This window comes from Odocoileus virginianus, chromosome 23 (genome assembly GCF_023699985.2).
Source record: "Odocoileus virginianus isolate 20LAN1187 ecotype Illinois chromosome 23, Ovbor_1.2, whole genome shotgun sequence".
Classification (NCBI taxonomy): Eukaryota; Metazoa; Chordata; class Mammalia; order Artiodactyla; family Cervidae; genus Odocoileus; species Odocoileus virginianus.
In genome coordinates, this window is record NC_069696.1 from 42,071,278 (window position 1) to 42,095,290 (window position 24,013).

At 41.8% G+C, this 24,013-nt stretch overlaps 1 protein-coding gene across 2 annotated transcripts in view; it reads left to right on the top strand.

The window, feature by feature from the left end:
- Positions 1-24,013, top strand: part of LARGE1 (LARGE xylosyl- and glucuronyltransferase 1) — a 593,562-nt gene that overhangs the window by 495,493 nt on the left and 74,056 nt on the right. For both annotated transcript variants that reach the window (XM_070453980.1, XM_070453981.1), the window contains exons 8-9: positions 12,939-13,051; positions 14,880-15,005. In XM_070453980.1, coding sequence (XP_070310081.1) covers positions 12,939-13,051; positions 14,880-15,005 — 239 coding nt within the window. The remainder of the gene's footprint in view (positions 1-12,938; positions 13,052-14,879; positions 15,006-24,013) is intronic.

Below are 24,013 nucleotides of genomic sequence, written 5' to 3' on the forward strand. Positions count from 1 at the left end.
CCCTGGAGAAGGAAATGGCAACCCACTCCAGTATTCTTGCCTGGAAAATCCAGTGGACAGAGGAGCCTGGTGAGCTACAGTCCATGGGGTTGCAAAAGAGACCAACATGCTTTAGCAACTAAACAACCACAAAGCCTTTGTATTAGTCACTATGCTAAGTGGTCTGTTTTATTTGATCCTTGCCACGATCCTATGAGTCATTATTTATACCTATTTTAAAGAGGAGTACATAGAGCAGTAATTAGGGCACATGGCCAAGGTCATAGAGCTGGTAAACAGGGAGCTGACATGTGGATGGATGCTGGGACCTTACCCTAATCTTTGTGTCGATTCCCCCAGGTGATCCAAGTGTGGGACTTGAGAGGGGACTCTCTTCTTGCCGTCTTTTTCAAACTAGTCAGGGAAGCAACAAAATGTGCTGAAACTGGAGTCAGAAGACTTCCACTCAAATCCTGATTCTGCCACTTACATGAGCATCTTGGCTTTAGGACATTGAGCTCACTTCTTTGAGTTTTTTTTATTTCTCTGTGGCAAATTAAGAGATTGCCCTGGATGATGTCTATGAGTCCTTCCCACTCGATGGGCTTCTTTATTCAAACTGGGACAGGCCGAAGAATCTTTAATAACTGCCTTAACTACAGTAGGTTTGAACTCAACAGAAATGCATACCTATGACACCAAAAGACATGTTCAAGAATATTATGTCAGCTTTCACAATTGGAAACCACTCATATATCCATTAGCAAAGTAATGTATAACTAGGGTGAGATATATTCATAGCATAGATAGACAATACAGCATTATTGGCCTTTGATTCAAAGAGACGGCCTGTTTGTTCAGCATGCTGCAGGCCTGCAGAGTCAGTCAGCCACACTGCCGTTGGGGTCAGGAAGACCTCAGTGGAAATTCCAGCTCTGCCACTCATGAGCTGTGTGACCTTTCTGAGGAAATTGATTTCCTTATCCATAAAATAATCATTGTTCTTGTTGTTCTTTAGTCAGTAAGTCATGGCCAAGTCTTTGGATGAATTTTAGCCTGAAAGGCTTCTCTGTCCATGGGATTTCCCAAGCAAGAATACTTGAGTTTCCATTTCCTTCTCCAGGGGATCTTCCTGACCCAGGGATCGAACTTGTGTCTCCTGCTTTGGCGGGCAGATTCTTTACCACAAACCACCAGGGAAGCCCAGAATAAGCATGGTCATTCCAATTTCAATGGGGGCAGTCCAGGGGATTAAATAAAATACCATATGTGTAATAAGACCCCATCATCTTATCAGATTAATTCCAGTTCTTTTAATGAAAGGACTGTTTATGGAGTAGACAGAGAGCATTGATGTGTCAGCAAACAGGCTGAGGCCGCAGAGACCAGCAGAAGCGGTCACTGTTACCAGCTCGGGGCCAAGAGATATGTGTTAGTTTCCTGAGGCCGCTGTAACTAAGGACCACGGATTGGGCAGCTTAGCAGAATTTATTTTCTTACAGTTCTGGAGGCTAAAAGTCCAAGATCAAGGATTGGTTCTTTCTGCGGCCTCCAGCCTTTACTCACAAGATGGCTGTCTTCTCCTGGTGTGTTCACGTGGTCATCCCTCTCTGCCTGTCTGTCCAGATGTCCTCCTCTCATCAGGATAACTGTTCCTTTTGGATTAGGGCCCGCACTCATGACTTTAACACTTCTTTGAAGACCTTCCCTCCGATTATAGTCACATCCTGAGGTCCTGAGTGGGGGTTAGGACTCCAGCATATGAATTAGAGGGAGGACATAGTTCAGCCCATAACAGGATGCGATGGAGGTGATGCCGTCAGACACCAGTTGAGACTTTGAGCTGTGAAGGGTAGCTGCCTGGAGGAAGCTGCAGGGGTGGGAATCAGGCCCCACTGGAAGCACTGCCCAGACCCGAGAGTGTGCCGAGAGGACCGCCCCCTCCTGCCTCCCTCCCTCTGGTCCGTTGCGATGTTTCCAGTGGGAAACCAGCCACCAGGGATCCCAAGCGATTCCTTCTGAAGGCCGTGAGCTCTACATTCTTCACCGGCTGTTCTTTCAGCGCCTACTTTTCTTTCAAGTGTGTGAGCGAGTGAGTGATGAGGATATGTAGGGTGCCCTTCCGTGTGGGTTCACTTTGTTTAAGTTGGAAGTTGCAGAAATGCTCCTTGCCCTTCTGCTGTCCAGTAGCGCGATGTTCAGTCAGGCTCTAATGCACGTTCGGCTGGTCCACACCGCTCGGCCTTCTGAGCCATCTCGCCCTTCTTGGTGAGCAAATGAGACATCATCTTGTTCAGCGAAGCATCTAGCCAGACTGGTAAGGAGATGCAGACTCATTATTTGTTAAAAATTAAAATCTGCATGCTGACAAGCCGGGCCGCAGATCTGCCTTCTCTTCACAGAGTAATTTTTCGGTTCCTGATAGAAAGTCTGTGGGCCTTAGGACTCCTAGGCAGGCTCGGCACCGTCCTCGGCTTTTGCACCCACTCCTGACTTTTCTAAGCATCATAATATGTCCCGTTTTGTTCAGTGGTCATTTTAAGATCAAAATCTTGGACACTCTGTATTTTTCCCCATACAAATCCAAAAAAACACTTTCTTCAAACTGAAAGAGACGGGCTGAAGTCTTTAATAACTACCTTAAGTATAGTAGGTTTGCACTCAGCAGAAATGCATACCTGTGACACCGAAAGACACGTTCCAGAATGTTAAATCAGCTTTCAGAACTGAAAACAACCTACATGTCTGTCAGCAATGTAATGGATAAGTAGGGTGAGATATATTCTTAGTGTAGGTAACAATGCAGCGTTAAGTGAACAGACTACAATGACGTGCAGTAATATGGGTTTCACAGAAGTAATATTGAGCCAAAAGGCCAGGCATAAAAGGAGTCCATACTGTATGATTCAATTTATATATAATTCAGAACCTGATGAGGTATCCCAGGTGCCACAGTTGGTAAAGAATCCACTTGTCAATATAGGAGATGCAAGAGACACAGGCTTGATCCCTGCGTCCAGAAGATCCCCTGGAGTAGGAAATGACATTGTGCCCCAGTATTCCTGCCCAGGAAAATTCCAAAGACAGAGGAGTCTGGAAGGAGTTCAGTCCATGGGGTTGCAGAGAGCTGGACATGACTGAGCACGCACTGGCTAGCTGGCAGAACCTGATGAAACTGAACTATGGTGTGAGAAATCAGGATCACAGCAGGGTGGTATGTATATATGTGACTTTGAGCCGACAGTAAGAGAGATTCTGGTCTTTCTGTGATGTTCTATTTCTTAGTCCAAGTTCCAGTTAAAACAGTGATTTCACTTTGTGGAAATTCATCACACTATGTACTTAAGATCTACATACTTTTATGAGTGTATATATTAATAATACTTCAATATAAGTTCACTTATGAAAGGAGTGGTTAAAAAAAAAAAAGGAGTGGTTAAAAGGTATTTGCCAGCCACCAAACCCTTTATACTCATTGGAAAAGACCCTGATGCTGGGAAGGATTGGGAGCAGGAGGAGAAGGGGACAACAGAGGATGAGATGGCTGGATGGCGTCACTGCCTCGATGGACATGAGTTTGAGTAAACTCCAGGAGTTGGTGATGGACAGGGAGGCCTGGCGTGCTGTGATTCATGGGGTCGCAAAGAGTCGGCATGACTGAGCTACTGAACTGAACTGAACCCCTTTATGTTCTTGGCTCTGTTCCTTGGGAAGAAGAGATTATGGTAACATTGTATTCTCTTAAAGGACCACCCCGGAGGTGTGAGATCTGAACTCAACTCTTTTTGAACCAACCTTGCTTGCCCGAAACACACCTTTCTTATTTCGGTGCCCCAAACACCTCCAGGCTCTTGAGAGCAGGGACGTACTTTTTCGTATACCTAGTGCCTAGCATGTAAAAGTCACTTGATAGACATTTATTGAATGAACGAATGAGTGAATCAGTGAATGACCACTAGCCTTTTATTAAGATAGAGCTGCTTTTTATGCTTCATCCATTCACACTTTCAGAAACCCCAGCAAAGTTAGGGAATGCTTCAGGAGAAAGGATTTCCATTTTCTCTCCATCTGATAGAGAGGTTTTGAGAAGGAAAACACTTAAAAAGTGAAAAGTAGAACCTTTTAATTTATATGATCAAAAGTAAGTCCTAGGTAAAATCAGCAGGGGATTTTTAATTAAGTGAATTTTAATAAACTCACCTTCTATTGGGTCATCATGCATAAGAAGAGAACTCTAGTGCTTCAAAGCAGAAGAGAGGAAAGTCAGAATTATGTGGGACATGGTCATAAACATTTCTGGGATGGGAGCCGGCATCTTCCCCAGAGGCTGCTGTGTAGACAACCACTCCATCTCCACTTTAAGTTTTGTTTCTTTGATTGAAGAGAGCAAAGCAACAGGAAGGGCTAAAGGAAGAAGCAAGGGATAGATTTCCATTTTCATATATCAGCCCTTGAAGTGCAGGCAGAGCGCTGAGAAAATGCAGACAGAAGCCAGAGAGGACTCAGGCAAAGGGGAAAAGCAATATTCTACCAGTTTCCTGGGGGAAAGGTCCTGCTAAATAAATCTAGAAAGTGTAGATGTGGTTACCACTTTTGAGATTCATGAAGCACATTGATAAAACCAACACAGTTTAACTGTATTTAACCCCCCATCTCCTAAACTTATTTAACAGCGCAGACCCTGCTTCCCATAACGTCTGTTAGCATCCTGCAGCAGGCCATGGAACATACTGTGGGAAACACTGCCTCTGGGAATAAAAGATTTAATCTGAAATTTGTCCTCCACTGGTCAAAGGCCTCAGATAGCCACTTTGTACCTCAGTTTCTTCTACTGATTTAAGGAAGCACGTGATTGGAATTGACCCAGTCTGTCCCAGTCATATTCTTTAGCTTGGCTGAAGTGTGAAAGCAGACTGCATGGAAAGAAAGAAAGAAAGCAGAGGCAGAACCTCCTCATTTTTACTTTTTTTTTTACACTAAGTATTTATTTGTGCCAGATCTTAGTTATAGCACAAAGGATCTTTGATCTTCGTTGCAGCGTGTATTCTCAGTTGTTAAGTCATGTCCAACTCTTTTCAATCCTATGGACTATACCCCGCCAGGCTCCTGTGTCCTTGAGATTTCCCAGACAAGAATACTGGAGTCGGTTGCCATTTCCAACCCAGGGATAGAACCTGTGTCTCTTGCATCTCCTGCATTACAGGAAGATTCTTTAGCACTGAGTCACAGTGATCTTTTTAGTTGTGGTATGCAATCTTTAGTAGTGGCATGTGGGATCCAGTTCCCTGGCCAAGGATCAAACCCAGACTCCCTGGAGCATGGAGTGTTAGCTAGTGAAACACTAGGAAAGTCCCAGAACCTCCTCTTAAACAGCAGATTTTTTTTAATATGAGCTTGAGGTCTTCCCTTTGCTGGAAGGATTTTAAGGGATTCTCCTGGTCTGCAGGAGGTGGTACAGCACAGGCTAAGAGGTTAGTTGTGGACTCAGATACAGAAAGAAGAGGATTTCTGTGCCATGTGCGAGGGGAATTGACATGTTAGCTATGGAACAGCATACTGCTTTAAATTATTCTTGGCTCCAACCCATGGTCCCTTTTACAGGTTCAGACCCCACCTACACGAGCAGCCTCAGTCACGCAAGGCTCCCTGCCTCTCCTGTCTTTGAATGCTTGGTTTCCTCCAGGTTCTGACACATGCAATCTGATTTTGGCCTGTGGTCTTCGCAGAATCCTTCAAACATTCACTAACTGTTCCTCTAGGGGCTCCCTGACTTGTTTTGGCTTCAGGTCACAGATTCAGCAAAGTCTCACCATATTTACTATGGTCATGTACACAGACACACACATACCACAAGGTGGTCTGGTGTAGCTCAAGAGACCACAGGGCTAAGAGTGAGATGAATTTGGTCACCTACCAGCTAGACATGAGCCTTAGTTTCTTCATCTCAAAAATGGGAATAATTCCATGAACCTAGCCGGCTCATCGTAAGAGGTGGAGGTCATCTAGGTCATGCAACTTGTTTTTGGGATACAGAAGTTGCTTAATAAATAGTAGATGACACTCATCAGCTTGTCACCATTTTTATTCTGCTTCCCTCTTGCAGTTGCATTGCTTTAAAAAAAAATCAGTATCTGGCTCATTTTTTTAAAAAAGGGTTATATTCTGTCTCTGTATTCACATCCAGCCTCCTCTCCCTGCCATATTGGCTACCAAGCTGTTACTACATATTCAGTTTGGGAAAAAGAAACATTGTCCTCTGATCTGGGGATGAAACGCCCCACCGCTGGACCAGATGTTCACAGGAGAAGCCTTTGATTTTTCATTTATTTATTCATTTATTTATTTAGTGTTAGTCTCTTAAGCTCCCAGCACAGCAGCAGAAGGTAAGGCTGTGCAAGCCCCACACATACCAGCCAGCTCCACTAGGAGGGCCTTTCAAATTCCAGGCGTGCTGCCTCCGTGCAGAGCACTGGCCTCCGGGGCCAAGGGCTCGCTCTTCGCTCCCAGACCCCAGTGGCAAGAACGGAAATGGCAAATCACATAGCAGCAAATGCCAGGCAAAGGCCAGAGTCAAGCTTTTTGGCACCTCTGTCCCCCTGACAGCAGGAAGCAGTGTCAATCTCTGTCCTGGGGCCCATATTCCAAAGCCAAAGCTGTGTTGTTTCAGCTTGAAAAGGTCCAATTGCAGAAGAAGCCATTTTCATCATTTTTAACTAGGGTTCACTGAACAAGCTTCCTCCCACATTGCGTGCATGCCCATTAATTTGTGTTAATTCAAGTGGGAATCAAGCAAGTTCAATGAGTGATAATTAGGTACCTTAATGAAGAAATGTATAGTTTCTGTAACTGTTATTTACAAGCTTTTATGTACCACTTCATATTTTCAGAGACCTTCACAATCATTTATCAGGGCAACTCTCAGCACTGTAGGAGTGAGGTCAATAAGTACTGAGAGTTGTGGTTCCCTTGGAAATGTTTTTCAGCTCTTGTATAATCTGGGTACAAATTCCCCACCTTTGACGATACACGAAGATTCTCTTACAAATGCATACCCATGTGATTATATTTAACAGCCTAACAGACTCCTTAGCTGCTTGAAGACACAATTATGTACATGATTGTAAATACTTAGAGTGTATTTTCTTTTTCTTAAATGATTTTTTTTTTTTTTTTTTTTTTAACTGTGCTGGGTCATCACTGCTGAGCAGACTTCTCTCTAGTTGTGGCAAGTGGGACGTACTCTCTAGCTGCGATATGTGAGTTCATTGTTGAGAAGGCTTCTGTTGAGGCTCTAGAGTGCGGGCTTCTGTAGTTGTGGCTTCCGGGCTCCAGAGCACAGGCTCAGTACCAGTGGTGCACAGGTTTAGTTGCCCTGCGGCGTGTGGGATCTTTCCTGATAGGAATCAGACTCGTGTCTCCTGCATTGGCAGGTGGATTCTTTACCACTGAGCCATCAGGAAGCCCTGGAGTGTATTTTCTTTCCTTCGATCTTCTTTTATTTATTTCCTGTGGGTTGTATGCCTTGGCAGGCGCTTGCAATATCCCCAAGGGACATCCTAGTCACACAAGTGCTTAGCTGATGACCCCCTAAGCTGTTGCTGTTCAGTCGCTCAGTCGAGTCCGACTCTTTGTGACCCCATGGACTGCAGAACGCCAGGCTTCCCTGTCCTTCACCATCTCCCGGAATTTGCTCAAACTCATGTCCATTGAGTTGGTGGTGCCATCCAACCATCTCATCCTCTGTCATCCTGTTCTCCTCCTGCCTTCAATCTTTCCTAGCATCAGGGTCTTTTCCAATGAGTCAGTTCTTCGCATTAGGTGGCCAAAGTATTGGAGCTTTAGCATCAATCCTTCCAATGAATACTCAGGGTTGATTTCCTTCAGGATTGACTGGTTTGATCTCCTTGCAGTCCAAGGGACTCTCAAGAGTCTTAAGCTACCTATTGACAAAAGACTAAGAAGCAATATAGACCTGGCAATATCTCACAGTTTTTAAGTGTCCAGTGCTTTCTACATGCACAAGGAGGTTTTTAGAAAGACCAATGAATTTAGGTTCATAAATAAATGAGTGGGTATAGACATTTATTATCAATATTTCTGAAGTCAGCAGTATTGAGAACAGTTTCTACTGTACTCAGTAATTTTTTTAATGTCATAAAATCTTTATTTCAAGGTAGAAAGTCATAAATCATGGCTTATACCAGACACTTTTAAAGTATTGGAGCTTTAGCGTCAGTCCTTCCAATGAATATTCAGAGTGAATTTCCTTTAGGATGGACTGGTTTGATCTCCTTGCTGTCCAGGAGACTCTCAAGAGTCTTCTCCAGCACCTCAGTTTGAAAGCATCAAGTCTTTGGTGCTCGGCCTTCTTTATGGTCCAACTTGCACATCTGTACATGACTACTGGGAAAACCATAGTTTTGACTATACGGGCTTTTGTCACCAAAGTGCTATCTCTGCTTTTTAATACTCTGTCTAGGTTTGTCATAGTTTTTCTTCCGAAGAACAAGTATCTTTTAATTTCATGACTGCAGTTACCATCCGTAGTGATTTTGGAGCCCAAGAAAATAAAATCTGTCACTGTTTCCAGTTTTTCCCCATCTATTCTTGCCATGAAGTGATGGGACTGGATGCCATGATCTTAATTTTTTGAATGCTGAGTTTTAAGCCAGCTTTTTCACTCTCCTCTTTAACCCTCATCAAGAAGCACTTTAGTTCTTCTTCATCTTCTGCCATTAGGGTGGTATCATTCACATATCTGAGGTTGTTGATATTTCTCCTGGCAATCTTGATTCCCACTTGTGATTCATCCAGCCCAACATTTCACATGATGTACTCTGCATATAAGTTAAATAAGCAGGGTGACAATATACAGTCTTGATATACTCCTTTCCCAATTTAGAACCAGTCAGTTCTTCCATGTCTGGTTCTAACTGTTGCTTCTTGACCTGCATACAGATTTCTCAGGAGGCAGGTCAGGTGGTCTGGTATTCCCATCTCTTTCAGAATTTTCCACAGTTTGTTGTGATCCACACAGTCAAAGGCTTTAGCATAGTCAATGAAGCAGAAGTAGATGTTTTTCTGAAATTCTCTTGTTTTATCTATGATCCAATGGATGTTGGCAGTTTGATCTCTGGTTCTTCTGCCTTTTCTAAACCCGGCTTGTACATCTGGAATTTCTCAGTTCACGTACTGCTGAAGCCTAGCTTGAAGGATTTTGAGCATTACCTTGCTAGCATGTGAAATGAACACAGTTATATGGTAGTTTGAACATTCTTTGGCATTGCCCTTCTTTGGAATTGGAGTAAAAACTGACCTTTCACAGTACTGTGGCCACTGCTGAGTTTTCCAAATTTGCTGGCATATTGAGTGCAACACTTTAACAGCATCATCTTTTGAGATTTGAAAAAGCTCAGCTGGAATTCCATCACCTCCACTAGCTTTTTTCATAGTAATGCTTCCTAAGGCCTATTTGACTTCACATCCCATGATGTCTGGCTCTAGGTGAGTGACCATATCGTTGTGGTTATCCAGGTCATTAAGACTTTTTTGTATACTTTTCCTGTGTATTCTTGCCACTTTTTCTTAATCTCTTCTGTTAGGCCCATACAATTTCTGTCCCTTGCTGTGCCAATCTTTTCATGAAATTTTCTCTTGGTATCTCCAATTTTCCTGAAGAGATCTCTAGTCTTTCCCATTTTATTGTTTTCCTCTATTTCTTTGCATTGTTTACTTATGAAGGCTTTCTTCTCTCTCCTTGCTATTTTCTGGAACTCTGCAGCATTCTGTTGGGTATATCTTTCCCTTTCTTCTTTGTCTTTCCCTTCTCTCCTTTTCTCAGTTATTTGTAAGACCTCCTTAGACAACCACTTAGCCTTCTTGGCATTTTTTGCAATGCTTATGGTTAAACATTTACCAGCCTACCCCTAGGGCATGTGGCAGTTTTCTGAGTTTGCAAGGGCAAGTAACCCTGGTGGCCCAATGGTAAAGAATCAGCCTGCAATGCAGAAGACATGGGAGTTCAATCCCTGGGTCAGGAAGGTCCCCTGGAGAAGGAAATGACAACCCACTCCAGCCTGGAAAATCCCGTGGACAGAGGAGCCTGATAGGCTACAGTCCATGGGGTCGAAAAAGAGTCGGACACAACTTAGCAACTAAACTACAACAACCCAGGTAGAAACCAAAAGTCAGAAAAAGAACAAGTCTTGATCTGAGTCACAGAACTCCACAGAGGCATTGCTGGGACTCTGGTCTGTGTGGTGTCGCTGAAGAAGCTCTGGCTTTGGAGTCAGGCAGATCTGACTTTGGATCTCATAGAACTGCTCTTGCACAGTGAACTGTTCAAGTGTCTGACCCAGCGTCAACCCCCTCAGCCTCCCCTCCTGAAAAATAAGGGTGACAATATCTAGCTTATCCATGTGCAAAAAAAACCTAACAAAGCACCAGGGAGATGTGCAATAGGTATGATTTGCCCTTTTGACTTACAAGTTCAGATCTCTGTGTATTAGCCCATTCTTGCCATAACCATATATATGTATTTTTTTTTATTTCAGCTCTACCCAATGGACCAAACACCTTTCACAAAATAGTAAATATACTTTTTTCTCCAAATATGTTCCACTGGAATAAGTTTTTTAAAAAAGTCTCTCAGTGTTGACATTTATGTGTGATTTGGGGAATCGGTTTCTTTCCAACAATCTTAGAAATGTATGTACTAGGTATCAAGTAAGATCATTTTTCAGCTGCCCGGAGTTTTCTCCACTGACTGTTCTGCTGAGCTAGGGCTTCCTGAGGAGGACTGATTTGGGGGCCCATGGGTGCCACAATTCCATCCACCAAATTAACTGCAGTAGCCTGCAGGGGCGTCCTTTTGGCGGTTTGTGTTCTGTGCTGTGTACCTTCTCTGCATACGCTCACCAACCAATTAGTAGACACTCGCTCCTAAGCTATTCAGCTAAGCCAAAAATGTACTTTTCTTTTTAGACTTTTTCTAATTTATTTTTACCTGAATAATGCTTTTAGTTGTTTTTAACATTTTTTTTTAATTTTTTTTTTCTGTTTATTTTTTTTTTTATTAGTTGGAGGCTAATTACTTTACATAATTACAGTAGTTTTTGTTATACATTGAAATGAATTAGCCATGGATATACATGTATTCCCCATCCCAGTCCCCCCTCCCACCTCCCTCTCCACCCGATCCCTCTGGGTCTTCCCAGTGCACTAGGCCCAAGCACTTGTCTCATGTACCCAACCTGGGCTGGTTATCTGTTTCACCCTAGATAATATACATGTTTCAATGCTGTTCTCTTGAAACATCCCACCCTCGCCTTCTCCCAGAGTCCACAAGTCTGTTCTATACATCTGAGTCTCTTTTTCTGTTTTGCATATAGGGTTATCGTTACCATCTTTCTAAAGTCCATATATATGTGTTAGTATACTGTAATGGTCTTTATCTTTCTGGCTTACTTCGCTCTGTATAATGGGCTCCAGTTTCATCCATCTCATTAGAACTGATTGAAATGAATTCTTTTTAATGGCTGAGTAATATTCCATGGTGTATATGTACCACAGCTTCCTCATCCATTCATCTGCTGATGGGCATCTGGGTTGCTTCCATGTCCTGGCTATTATAAACAGTGCTGTGATGAACATTGGGGTGCACGTGTCTCTTTCAGATCTGGTTTCCTTGGTGTGTATGCCCAGAAGTGGGATTGCTGGGTCATATGGCAGTTCTATTTCCAGCTTTTTAAGAAATCTCCACACTGTTTTCCATAGTGGCTGTACTAATTTGCATTCCCACCAACAGTGTAAGAGGGTTCCCTTTTCTCCACACCCTCTCCAGCATTTATTGCTTGTAGACTTTTGGATAGCAGCCATCCTGACTGGCGTATAATGGTACCTCATTGTGGTTTTGATTTGCATTTCTCTGATAATGAGTGATGTTGATTTAAAAATACAAAGGTGTATAAAATGACAATTTCCCTTCCTTGGGAATTTCCATGGGATTTCCCCTGGACAAAGAATACTGGAGTAGGTTGTCATTTCCCTCTCCAGGGGATCTTTCTGACCCAGGGATCAAATCCATGTCTCCTGCATTGGCAGGTAGATTCTTTACCACTGAGCCACCAGGAAATCCCTTCCCTTCCTATACAATCCCCCATTCACTCAAGTCTCTCCCATAAACCACCCCCAAAAAAAGAGGGTAGAGAGGAGGAGGAAGCAACATCTGACAATTAGTTTCTTATGAACTTGAAGGTTCTTAGGGCCCCATCTGAACACCCAGCATCAGCACAGCCTTCACCATAGTTTCTACCTGTGTCTAATGCATTGGGCCAAAGAAAGCTATTAAAAGCAGCAATACTGCAATGAGCTCATATGGCTTGTCAGGCGGTATAAAGCAAATTGGCAAAGACACACCCATAATAAAGTCAGAGAGGATCTGCTTTGTTTCTGTAGAGATGAATGACACAGTTTGTACAAACACCATCTATCAGCTAGCCCTCGGTAGCTTGTCATTTATCTGGGGAAAACGGGAGAGAATCTGTTTACAGGGTATGTACCATGTGTCAGATATGCAGTGCTAGGCTCTTTTTTCTTTTTTCTGGTGGTAAAATATACAAAACATAAAAATGCCGTTTTAACCGTCTTTAAGTGTACAGTTCAATGGCATTAGGTATGTTCACCATGTTGTGCGACCATCATCACCATCCATCTCCAGGGAGTGCTAGGCTCCTTTGTCCATCTCACTTGGTCCCTGCAGCGGCTTCTGAGATCTCCGTTAATGTTCTAAATACAGTGAGGATATTTCAGAGAGACTATTTATCGTCTCCTACCAAGCACCTGGCAGAGCCTGGGGTGAACCCAGGCATGCTCGTCTCTAAAACACGTGGTTAGGCATGCCTGGCTGTCTCTCTTATCTGTGGTTTTTTCCCTCTGTTTCATCCTATGCTGTTGTCCAGGGGTGATCCTGCTGCTTCTAGATAAGCTGCGGAAGATGAAGTGGGAGCAGATGTGGAGGCTGACGGCAGAGAGGGAGCTGATGGGCATGCTCTCTACGTCCTTAGCTGACCAGGTGAGTCACCAGTCTAGAAGGTACGGTTATTCCCAAGCCCCCTGGTATGCTGCTTCTCAAACCTGCATGCGGCTGGGTCTACATTGTTTTTCCATCTCTTGCATGACTTCACACTTGGATAGATCTGCCTCATTCTTGCCAGCCTAAGACCACAGCCCTCTCCTTAGTTCATTCCCCCTGTTCATCCGTGTTTATCACACTTTTTCCTGCACACTGTGCATGCCAGGAACTATCTTCAGAAATAGGATTACAGGGATAAACGAAGGACAGAATCCTTGGCCTCAGAAAGTTCATAGTTTATTGATGTCGACTCACAAGTAAATGATAATTTGGTGTGTTAAGAGGAGGTCACGGTTTTCACCTCAGTGTAGAATGCACAGTGCCTGCCCTCTGAGATTCCAAAATGCCAAGGCATATTTCCCGGACAAGATTTCATTTGCCTTCGTGGGAAATAGAATCTAACTTTTAAAGCCAAGCCTTTTGCTTAGCTCCTATACTGTGACCCCCATCCTCAAGGGGAATGAATTTAAATAGAAGGGACAAACCTCCTTGGCTGGTGAAATCAGCTTTTAATCCAGGCAATCTGAAAAAGTCCATGAACTACAGCAAGCAACTAACATAAATTCATAAAATCCCCACTTCTCATTTTTGCTGAGCCTTTGACTTTGAATCTACTAGGATCACACATCTTGATTCTGAGATTCCCATGTTATATGTGGCCATCTCGAAATGTAAAGATATCTCTGAGTTCGTTGCATGTTATCCTTTCCTGTTCAACCAAAAAGCAAGCCCACTCTCCTTGTTTTTGTTCGTCATTCAGCTGCCTGATTCACTGAATTCTTGGAGTTTTCTAGTATGAAGGAAACAAGAAACTCTGTAGGGTTACTTTACTATTTTTTTTTTAGCATTCTTATTATTCAGTATTTCCCAAGCAGCCAGAAACTAATTTCCTTTTTCAAACAGGAGATATGGTATAATGAATGAGTTAAAAATTACCCAGGTAGGTGTTTTAAACCTGAGGGGAAAATTGTCCTCCATCATCATATTTCAAGTCGGGTCACAATGACTTGAGCGTGTCCCCAAAAGCTAGCAATTGCATGTCCATGTCCAATGAGGATAGTTTATTCAGCCTTCTCCTTCTGTGAAGACCCATAATTCACCTTCCGGCACCACCTGTCAGCAGCTAGTTAATAAGCATAGCCTGCTGGTGTAGGAGCTTGGAGAAAAGCTGGAAAGAGGGGAAAGCCCCATAGAAAAGTCAGAGTTGACTTTGGAGATGGAGAGCGCAGATACAGGCACCCTGGCCCACAGGAGTCCCAGGCACATCCATCTTCAAGTCTGCCCAGAGCCCCAGGAAATGCGGCTGAAGCAGGATGTGTCATTTGTCTCAGCCCCTGAATCAGCGGAGCAACTTGTCATCACACAGTTTCCTCTCCAGGAGGCTCAGGATGGATGACACGGGGTTCCTCTGTGAGGTGAGAAGAGGGCCAGAAAAGCGACTTCATTTATTATATACCAGCTCGAGTGGAAAAGATGCTCTTTGTCTACCCCCATGTCCCTTTGCTGGAAGGGGATCACTCCGACCAGCAGGACCTGTGAGCATCACGTCAGCGTGGGGCATTCGCCCCAGTGCAGGGGGATCTAGCCAAACAGGATTGCTTGGTTTCTAGAGATAAAAGGCACGGGAAATGCCCAGCAGTGCAAGCCAGCCTGTGCTCCAAGCAGGAGGCTCATGAGAGATTGCACAGGAGAGATGTCATGCCTTGAGAGCCAGCATCACAAGCTGAGCCCATTTGACTGGTTGTTGTCTCTGGCTTTTATCTCCCAGGACATTTTCAACGCTGTCATCAAACAAAACCCCTTCCTCGTGTATCAGCTGCCCTGCTTCTGGAACGTGCAGCTGTCGGACCACACCCGCTCCGAGCAGTGCTACAGAGACGTATCTGATCTAAAGGTAGGATGAGGAAAGCCCCGGTGGGCATTGGCGCATCCCCCGGGGTTGAGTGAGGTGCCCAGCAGTGGCAGAGGGAGCCCGGATGGGGCAGCACTCTTCAGGGGCATGAGTGGCTCGGAGCCTGTGTGCAGTGTGGGGAAAGAGAGAAGGGTGTGGGAGAGCAGAATGAATGTGCTTCTCGTCTTTGTTTGGTTCCCCACCCGCCTTGTTTGGGCTTTCTGGAAAGCATAAGGCCTCCCAGCACAAGAACCAGCTTATGTGGTTATGCTTCCTGCCACCTGCTGCTGGCTGTTTGGGTTCATGTCAGCTCCCCAAATCCAATCATTTAATTCAAACAAAGCATTTAGGGAGGGTCTACTCTGTAGATGTTGTACAGCCAGATGCTGTAGATATGGATATGAACAATTTATTTTCTACTTTCAAATCATTCTTGCAGAGAGGAACAGAGAAACAAGTGAAGAAATAAATGTTTAAAAAAATGACAGATGCTATGATAGCTATGAATGAGGTGAGCTGTTGGATAGCTATATGGATAGCTAGGGCTTCCCTAGTGGCTCAGAAGGTAAAGAGTCTGCCTGCAATACAGGAGACCTGGATTCGATCCCAGGGTCAGGAAGATCCGCTGGAGAATGGTCTTGGAGAAGGAAATGGCAACCCACTCCAGTATTCTTGCCTAGGAAGTCCCATGGGCGGAGAAACCTGGTGGGCTATACCCTATGGGGTTGCAAAGAGTCGGTCATGACTGAGCGACTAACACACATATATAGATAGCTATTTATGATAGCATGAATTTTTCATTCAACTCCAGGGAAAAGGGACAGTGACAGAAAAGCCTTCACTGTGGTGTCTCCAAACACACCTGTTAGGGCCTAGCATTAGATAAAGAAGGAGGGGATGTGTCAATTACCTACTGCCATAGATAATGCTGCATAACAAGCTATTCTAATAAGGGCTTAAATCGTTGATTTAATCATCAATTAAATCATCTAATTGTAGACAATTTAGTTGATAAGTCTAAAAGTTGGCTAGATGATTGTCGGATACTTGGTGGCGTAGCCAAATGTCTGTGGTCAGCTTCAGACCAGGAGACTGGTGGCTAGCGCAACTTGGTTCTCCTCTAATCCCTACTGTGTCCCATCACCTGGCCAGTCTAGCTTGTTCTCGCAGCAAAGTAGAGGTAGAAAAGGAAGCCCTTGGGCACATAAGGAAACCTGAATCCTTTTTGCTGGCATCCTATGTACCAAAGGAACTGTGGGACTGAGCCCAGAGTTAAGTGGTGCATCAGAATCCCTTACCTATAGCTGTGAAGGAGTGAAAGAGTGAAGACCTGACTTCAGCTATTAAATGATGGCTTAACGATTTAACCTAGGCCTGTCTGACACCAAGTGTGTTTTCCCTCTGGCTGTAACAAAGAGGAACAAGATACATATATCCATAGAGTTTATTTCATTAAAAATTTATACCCATTGCCCAGGTGACAATGTGGTAACAATAATTGCAAGTTATAAAAAGGAAAAGGGAACCAAACCTTACTTTTCTAATAAGTCAGCATTTTCTTACTGACTTTTGGTCCATGTCTACATCGTGTGCATGTTATGTCTTATTTATGGTCACAATATACATGGAATTTTATACTCTTCCATTGCATAGCCATAACTGATACCTTCAGTTCAGTTCAGTTCAGTCGCTCAGTCGTGTCCCACTCTTTGCTACCTTAGTTGTTTCCAAATTTTCACAAATATAAATATGTTAAAATCAACAGCTCAAAGTTCACACCTTCTCAGGAGTAAGATCACAGAGTCAAAAAAAGAACTGTTTTTTTTTAAACACAGTTGAAGTTCATTGCAAAATATTTAAAACAGAAGTACTTGAATTATTCATTCTTTCAATCAGCATTTATGCAATTCATTCAATAGGCCATGTACTTCATAGACATAAGGAAAACAGCTGAAATGCACATATTTCCAAGAAAATGATGAACAAAAAGTTCAAAGGATAGGAAAGTAAAAACAGTCTTATAAAGAGCACCTAAATATTCTGCATAAAAAATTTTTAATGTTTTGAAGGCATAGTTGATCAGTTCATATGGTAAATGAAGTAAGCAGTGTCCAGAAAACAATGATAACATGTGACTCCAGACTGATTAAAAAGCAGCTGCATGTGATACTTGCTGGGTGTTTGCTGATTCTTGGTGGCTGGGAGCCTGGTATCAAGGTAGGTAACTGTATAATTATTTGTTCAAACAAGGGAATTCTCTCATGAGTTGCATGGAATAGTAGTTGTCTTTTACCATCTCCCAGAGTTTGCTCATACTCATATCCATTGAGTTGATGATGCCATCCAACCACCTCATCCTCTGTTGCCCCTTCTTTCTTGCCCTCAATCTTTCCCAGCATCAGGGTCTTTTCCAATGAGTCGGCTCTTTGCATCAGGTGGCCAAAGTATCAGAGCTTTAGCTTCAGCATCAGTCCTTCCAATGAATATTCAGGACTGATTTCCTTTAGGATTGACTGGTTTGGTCTCCTTGCTGGAGATCCCTTGGACTCTCAAGAGTCTTCTCCAGCACTGCAGTTTGAAAGCATCAATTCTTCAGCACTCAGCCTTCTTTATGGTCCAACTCTCACATCCATACATGAAATATTGGAAAAACCATAGCTTTGACTATACGGACCTTTGTGGACATTGATGTCTCTGCTTTTTAATATGCTATCTAGGTTTGTCATAGCTTTTCTTCCAAGGGGCAAGTGTCTTTTAGTTTCATGGCTGCAGTCACCATCAGCAGTGACTTTGGAGCACAAGATAATAAAGTCTGTCACTGTTTCCATTGTTTCCCCATCTATTTGCCATGAAGATTGGACTGGATGCCATAATCTTAGTTTTCTGAATGTTGAGCTTTAAGGCAACTTTTTCACTCTCTTCTTTCACTTTCATTAAGAGGCTCTTTAGTTCCTCTTCACTTTCTGCCATAAAAGTGGTGTCCTCTGCTTGTCTGAGGTTATTAATATTTCTCCCAGTAATTGACTCCAGCTTGTGATTCATCCAGCCCAGCGTTTGCATGATGTATCCTGTATATGAGTTAAATAAGCAGGGTGACTATACATAGCCTTGCCATACTCCTTTCCCAATTTTGAACCATTTTGTTGTTCCGTGTCCAGTTCTAACTGTTGCTTCTTGAACTGCATACAGGTTTCTCAGGAGGCCAGTAAGGTGGTTTGGTATTCCTATCTCTTTAAGAATTTTTCACAGTTTGTTGTGATCCACACAGTCAAAGGCTTTAGTGTAGTCAGTGAAGCAGAAGTAGATATTTTTTCCGGAATTCCCTTGCTTTCCCTTGTATTATATAAGAAATAAAAAAAGAATATTGAAAGTAGGTTAGAAGAACAAGAGATTACCAAATCTGAATAGGCCTGTTCAGATCAACTAGAACTTTTAGAAGTGAAAAATGTGATTATTGAAATTATAAATTAAATGAATATGTTAAGCAATAGATTAGTGCCAGCTGAAGACAGATTTAGTGAACAGGAAAAAATATCTGAGGAAATTACCCAACACAACACACTGGGAAAAAAAGATAGAAAAACAGGGAAGATAAGATATTGGGATGTGTCTAATTAGATTATAGGAAAGAAATAAAGAGAAAAATTGGAAGTGAGGCATCACTGGATGGGATGGTGAGTGGGTATTTTTCAACTATTAAAAGGTATCCATGTGTTTTCTAAGCAGTTTAAAGAGAAAGGATTGTGTTTGCAAAGCAGTTTAAATAAAGAGAAAGCCACATTTAGACTTACAAGAGTGAAATTTCACCAAGGTAAAGAAAAGTGGTTTTAAAAATAGCCAGAGTAAAAAGACAGATTCTCTACACAGCAGTTCCATGTGTGATGAGAGTTCCAACAGCAATGGGTGTCCGAAAAGAGTGAAAAGAATACCTTCAATGTGCTGAGAGACAGTAACAACACACTGTATACCTATGAAAACAATCTTTCCAGCATGAGAGAGGAATATCTAGATGAGTAAAAACAAAGAGGGTTTACCATCAACATACATATGCAAAGCAGCTTCCAAAGGGTATGTTTTGGAATCTGTTGGAAAATGGTTCCACATTCAAGAAGGAATGTTGAACAAACAAGTTCGAAATGTGTCAGAAACTCTATTTAGAGTTTCTAAATGATAGCAATAATAGTAGTAATAATAATACTATGGCATGTCAGTTTAAAAACATTATACCTAAATTATCAGAAAATAACAGTGTGTAATCAGGAGGGAAATGATGAGACTTAAAGTACTCTGAAATTATTGCTTTGTTGAAGTGAGGTATGAGAGAAGTTAGAACTGTATGCATGGGCTTCCCTGACAGCTCAGATGGTAAAGAATCTGACTGCAATGCAGGAGACCCTGGCTCGATCCCTGGGTCGGGAAGACTACCTGGAAGAGGAAATGGCAGCCCCCTCCAGCATTCCTGCCTGGAGAATCCCATGGACAGAGGAGCCTGGCAGACTGCAGTCTGTGGGGTTGCAGAGTTGGACACAACGGAGTGACTAGCACTTTCACTTTTGCCTATACACGCTGACATTTCAAGATTAAGCTCTAATAGAACTGAAAAAGGAGGTGGGATGGTATGGAATAAGAAAAACCAAACAACCAAACAAAACACCTCAATTATTTAAACGAAAAATTAGATTGCAAGAAAAGAAAAAAATAAGTGAAAGTTAAACTAGGGAAAAGTAGAAAACAAAAAATCAAGATGATATAAATAAGTTCCAGATATATCAATAATCAAATAAACTAATCTTGCCAGTAAGAAGATAGGTTGTCATATTGAATAGGAAACAATATCCAACATGTGCCGTTTACAGAAGATATGCCTAATACAAAACAACCCATTAAGTTTGACAGTAAAAATTTTGGAAAGAATATCAAGCGAAATCATCCCAAAGGAAACTAGGTAACTATCTTGATATCAGACAAAGCACTGGTAGGTACAGAGATGGTCACAACTTAAAAACATAAAGTACGTCAAGAAGATATAAGAATTCTACATTTGTGTGCCTGTCATGCTGTTGCATATATGTATGCAAACCTGAATAGAACTCCAGAGAGAAACTGACAAGTCTGCTATCATAGTAGAATATTTTAACATATCCTTTTCAAATTGAAAGATCAAACATGAAAAAATGATATATATTCTTCTCAAGCTTACATAGGACATTTATTAAAGAGTAACCACGTATTAGACCATAAAACAAATCTCAGCACATTTCAGAGAATCATACTAAATCATACTCATGGTTCTAAACAGAAATCATAATTGAAACTGAAAAGTACTTAGAACCAAATGAAAACAAAAATACTACATGCCAAAATTAGTGGAATGCAATAAACAGACAGGGAAACTTACAGCCTTAAATGCTTATAATAAAAGAAAAGCCTGAAAATTAAGCCAAGTATACAACTTAAGATGATATATGAAAAATATTAGGATAAATTCAAAGCAAGTTAAAAAAGGAAGAGAGATCGATCAACAAAATCTTCAACAAATTCAAAGTGGTTCTTTGAAAGAGACCCATAAAACAGACAAAGCCATGGCAGAACTCATTGAGGAAAAACTAGAGAACTCACCAATAAATCAATCAGTAGGCACACATGCAATTTAATTAATTCATCCATTCTCCAAATGTTTTTGATCCCAGTGATTCTTCTGAGTTTCAGGAATACAACAAAGATTAAAGCACACAAAAGCCTCTCACTTAACGGTGTTTTCAGTCTAGGAGATACAGCAGAGTTATAGGGGATAATATGAGAATACTGTGAACAAAATTATGTCAATAAATTTGAAAACTGTGAAAAGAACTTACTCCTAGAAATGTATAATTTACTAAAACTGACTTAAGATTATTTTCTAGTCATTAAGCTTCCTTACAAAGAGAGTAGCAGCCCTAGATAGTGAAAAGAAGTTGTTCTACCAATTTTTTTAATCAAAAGATTATTTCCAGTTTTAAGTCAACTTTTTTGGGGAATAGGGAAAGAGGACACTTTTTCATTCATTCAGTGAGGCCAGGCTTTCCTTGATACCAAAACCAGTCAAGGAGATTACAAAAAAAGGAATATTGCAGACCTATCTCATTCATGAATATTGATGTAAAAATTTTAAGCAAAATATTAGCAGACCAAATCCAGCCATGTATAGAACAGATCATACATCATGGCCAAGTTGGGTTTATTCCAGGAAATCCAAAAGTGATCTAACACACAGCAGTCATTTAGCATGTTAATAGGTTGAAGGAGAAACACTGTCTGGTTATCTAAATAGATGCAGGAAAGTTATTTGATAAAATTAAATATTTGTGACAAAACCTCTTATGAATAGTATCTACTGAAAACCTACAGCAAGCTTTTGCTAAACATTTGCTTAGGGCTGTGCTTAAAAATGAAAAGAAAACAATAGGAAGCCCAGGAACACCCACACGTTATGAAAATTTGTATATGACATTATATGAGACATATATATATGAGATGGCATTGCTGGCCATTGGAGAGAAGATGTAAATTTCCATAAATGGTGTTGAGGCACTTAATTATGTATGAGAATCAAGAAAAAATGAAAATGGGTCCCTGTCTCACACCATACACAGAACTTATTCTGATAGAGACTCAAAGGCCAGAGGGCTTCCCTGGCGGTCCAGTGGTTAAGAGTCCACGCTTTCACTGCAGGGGGCACAGGTTCAATCCCTGGCCAGGAGACTAAGATCCCACATGCCAAATAGCACAAACTAAAAAGTGAAAGGCCAAATTAAACATTTATTTTTAAAAACTAGGAAACTAGCATATTACCTTAGAATAGGAAAGAATTTACTCAGTAAGACACCAAAAATGATAGTTGCTCAGTTGTGTCCAACTCTTTGTGACCCCATGAACTGTAGCCTGCCAAGGCTGCTCTTGCCATGGAATTCTCCAGGCAAGAGAACGTTTGAGCACTATCCACTGGAGTGGGTAGCCTTTCCCTTCTCCAGATGATCTTCCCGATCCAGAGATCAAATCCAGATCTCCTGCATTGCAGGCAGATTCCTTACCGTCTGAGTCACCAAGAAAGCCCAAGACACCAAAAGCATATACATCAAAATGAAAACATCAGTAAATTCAACCACATTGAAATTAATAACTCATCAAAGTGGTATCAAAAAGAGACAATAAATAAATAGTTGCAGCATGTATCACTAACAAAGGACTAGTAAACAAAGTATAGAAAAATTTTTAATTTTTAAGAAAAACGTGAAAGCTATAGAATCATTTCACAGAATTGAAAAAAAAAAGGCCAATAAACACTTGAAAGGATGAACAACCATTTTGTTAATCAGGAAAGTGAAAATTAAGACCACAGATAATTAGAAAAGTGGTAGTAATACAGTCTCATTTATCAGTAGGAACGCTTCTATACTGTGTTTTTTGTTATTTTAGTTTTTTTTTTTTTTAGTGTTTACCTTGACTGTTCCTAAGTTTCACTGGTGATAAAGAATGAAATCAGTACTTTTTTTGTTTTTTTAGCATTTGTTTCTTTATTTCATGTGGCACCTTAGTTCCCTAACCAGGGATCAAACCCAGGCGCCTATACTGGAAGGTGGAGTCTTAACCACTGGACCTCAAGGAAGTCCCTCTCCTATAGTGTTGATGGAAGTATCAGTTTGGTTCAGTTCAGTCACTCAGTCATGGCTGACTCTTTGCAACCCCATGGACTGCGGCACACCAGGCTTCCTTGTCCATCACCAACTCCTGGAGCTTACTCAAACTCATGTCCATCGAGTCAGTGATGCCATCCAACCATCTTATCCTCTGCCATCCCCTTCTCCTCCTGCCCTCAATCTTTCCCAGCATCAGGGTCTTTTCTAGTGAGTCGGCTCTTTGCATCAGGTGGCCAAAGTATTGGAGTTTCAGCTTCAGCATCAGTCCTTCCAGTGGATATTCAGGACTGATTTCCTTTAGGATGAACTGACTGGATCTCCTTGCAATTCAAGGGACTCTCAAGAGTCTTCTCCAACACCACAGTTCAAAAGCATCAATTCTTGGGCACTCAGCTTTCTTTATAGTCCAACTCTCACATCCATACATGACTACTAGAAACACCATAGCCTTGACTAGACGGATCTTTGTTGACAAAGTAATGTCTCTGCTTTTTTAATACACTGTCTAGGTTGATCATAGCTTTTCTTCCAAGGAGCAAGCATTTTTTAATTTCATGGCTACAGTCACCATCTGCAGTGATTTTGGAGCCCAAATAAATAAAGTTTGTCACTGTTTCCATTGTTTCTCCATCTATTTGCCATGAAATGATTGGATCAGATGCCATGATCTTAGTTGTCTGAACATTGAGTTTTAAGCCAACTTTTTCACTCTCCTCTGACTTGCATCAAGAGGCTCTTTAGCTCTTCTTTGCTTTCTGCTATAAGGGTGGTGTCCTCTGCATATCTGAGGTTATTGATATTTCTCCTGGCAATCTTCATTTCAGCTTGTGCTTTATCCAGCCCAGCATTTCACGTGATGTACTCTGCATATAAGTTAAATAAGCAGGGTGACAATGTGCAGCCTTAACGTACTCCTTTTCCTATATGGAATCAGTCTGTTTTCCATGTCCAGTTCTAACTGTTGCTTCCTGACCTGCATACAAGTTTCTCAAGAGGCAAGTCGGGTGGTCTGGTATTCCCATCTCTTTCATAATTTTCCACAGTTTATTGTGATCCACACAGTCAAAGGCTTTGGCGTAATCAATAAAGCAGAAATAGATGTTTTTCTGGAACTCTCACTTTTTCGATGATCCAGCGGATGTTGGCAACTTGATCTCTGGTTCCTCTGCCTTTTCTAAAACCAGCTTGAACATTTGGAAGTTCACATTTCACATACTATTGAAACTTGGCTTGGAGAATTTCAAGCATTACTTTGCTAGCATATGAGATGAGTGCAATTGTGCAGTAGTTTGAACATTCTTTGGGATTGCCTTTCTTTGGGATTGGAGTGAAAAC